This window comes from Limulus polyphemus, unplaced genomic scaffold (assembly GCF_000517525.1).
Source record: "Limulus polyphemus unplaced genomic scaffold, Limulus_polyphemus-2.1.2 Scaffold2690, whole genome shotgun sequence".
Classification (NCBI taxonomy): domain Eukaryota; kingdom Metazoa; phylum Arthropoda; class Merostomata; order Xiphosura; family Limulidae; genus Limulus; species Limulus polyphemus.
In genome coordinates, this window is record NW_013668300.1 from 172696 (window position 1) to 175433 (window position 2738).

At 36.8% G+C, this 2738-nt stretch overlaps 1 protein-coding gene across 1 annotated transcript in view; it reads right to left on the reverse strand.

Moving 5' to 3' along the window:
* The window catches only part of LOC106467648 (filamentous growth regulator 23-like), a gene marked incomplete at its 5' end in the record, with an annotated part of 43559 nt that extends 43045 nt beyond the window's left edge, over nt 1-514 (reverse strand). Inside the window, one exon of the mRNA XM_022395843.1 lies at nt 273-514. Within this exon, the coding sequence (XP_022251551.1) occupies nt 273-514 (242 nt within the window). The remainder of the gene's footprint in view (nt 1-272) is intronic.
* Between the last annotated feature and the right edge of the window lie 2224 nt (nt 515-2738).

A 2738-nucleotide genomic window follows, 5' to 3' on the forward strand; every position in this document is an offset into this window, starting at 1 on the left:
TCAGGGCATTAACAATCTGATTGTAAGATGGAAAAGCATCATCGATAAGAATGGAGACTATTTCATTTAATAAATGTCTTGTTTTGTTGTATAAGTTGTTCGGGGTTTTTCATCTAAAAATAGCGACATTAATTTCATGACGACCTAATATATATATATATATATATATATACACGTTCAGTATATCTCACTTTTAACATTTACCCTGGACAACATAACAATATATATATATATATTTCTACACGTTTCGTAATCTAGGTTTAACAACTCACCTCAAGTTCTCCCTTGACTGGAGGAGTATTTGTTTCAATCATTACGTCAGCATAACCTGGTTCTCCACCATCCATTGGTTTGGCCGTTAGCCGATACTTGTAGAGAGCGCCACCCAAAAGTCCCGACCATCGTTCGTTAACACCTGGGATCAAGAGAGGAAATGGGCGATCGACCAAAAGAAAGTTGTAACTTCTTGGAATTACTGATGTTGTTACTCCATTTAGCATAGCGGAAGCATATTCTACAGGAGAGAAAAAATAGTTAATGACCTTTATGTTTGTTTTCTGTAGTTTAACATTTTGACAGCAAAGATGTAGAATATTGTAAATTTCAGAGGATTATTCAATGATAGCGGTATTTGTTAAGGAAAGAAATCCAGTTGAAAACAACCCTGTACCTGATGATGACAAAACCTTGTCGAAACGTTGTACATTTGCTGTTATGTTATACTTATATTAAAGTTTTTCTTCATTACCCATTCAGGCCGTCTCCAGCCATTATTAGTTTCAAAGTGGGTTCCTCGTCATCGAATTTGAACCCTGCTATATCTACGTCATCCATGTTACCTCCAGCTGTATCCTGACGTAGATTGTAGTTTCTTATTACTAAACAGTTTTCATCGTTACATTACGATAATAAACTCAAATAATGGACTTTCCCATCATAATATACCATATCATTCTGCTATCGTTACAATAACATACTGAAGGATTGTCAGAGGTAGGGTTAACAAAGACATCACAGTTGTAGAATGTCAGAGGTAAGACCAAAACAGCAGTTACACTATGTTAGGGCTAACATACACATCACAGTTGTACAGTGTCAGAGGTAAGACAACACAATGTTAGAGATAACACAGACATCACAGTTGTACAATGTCAGAGGTAAGACAACACAGTAGTTACATTATGTTAGGGCTAACACAGACATCACATTTGTAGAATGTTAAGGATAATACCAATACAGTAGTTACATTATGTTAGGGCTAACACGGACATCACATTTGTAGAATGTTAAGGATAATACCAATACAGTAGTTATAATATGTTAGGCTGACATCATAGCTGTAGAATGTCAGAGGTAAGACAGCACATTAGTTACAAAATGTCAAGGCTAACACAGGCATTACAGTTGTATAACAATAGAGGTAAGACAACACAGTAGTTACAATATGTTAAGGGTAACACAAACATCACAGTTGTAGAATGTCAGATGTAAGACCAAAATAGCGATGTACAATGTCAGAGGTAAGACAACACAATGGTTACACTATGTTACGGCTAACACAGAAATCACAATTGTGCAACATTAGATGTAACATACAACACCAGCTAAGTAACAACAATCAAATCCTGATATCTACAGACACACACATCACCACAACTAACTAAGAAACAACAATCAGATCGTAACATCTACAGCGCGACACAACACCACTACTAACTAAATAACAACAATCAGATCCTGACATCTACAGATGACACAAGACCAATACTAACTAAATACCAACAATCAGATTCTGACATCTACAGAGCGACACTAGACCATTGCTAACTTAGTAACAACAATTAGATCATGTCATCTACAGAGGGACACAACACGACTACTAACTAACTAACAACAGTCAAATCCTGACATCTACAGAGGGACACAACTCCACTACTAACAAAATAACAACAATCAAATCCTGACATCTACAGAGGGAAAAACACCACTACTAACTAAGTAACAACAACCAAACCCTGACATCTACAGAGGGACTTAACACCACTACTAACTCAGTAACAACAATCAGATCCTGACATCTACAGAGGAACATAACACCACTACTAACTAAGTAACAACAATCAGACCGTAACATCTACAGCGCGATACAACACCACTACTATCTAAGTAACAACAATCAGATCCTGACTTCTACAGATGACACAAGACAAATACTAACTAAGTAACAACAATTAGATCCTGTCATCTACAGAGCGACAAAAGACCACTACTAACTCAGTAACAACAATCAGATCCTGATATCTACGGAGGGAAAAACACCACTACTAACTAAGTAACAACAACCAAATACTGACATCTACAGAGGGACTTAACACCACTACTAACTAAGTAAAAACAATCAGATCCTGACATCTGCAGAAGTACAAAACACCAGTACTAACTAAGTAACAACAATCAGATCGTAACATCTAAAGAGCGACACAACACCACTACTAGCTAACTAACAACAATCAGATCCCGACATCTACAGAGGGACACAACATCACTACTAACTCAGTAACAACAATCAGATCCTGACATCTACAGAGGAACATAACACCACTACCAACTAAGTAACAACAATCAGACCGTAACATCTACAGCGCGACACAACACCACTACTAACTAAATAACAACAATCAGATCCTGACATCTACAGATGACACAAGACCAATACTACCTAAAGTAACAACAATCAG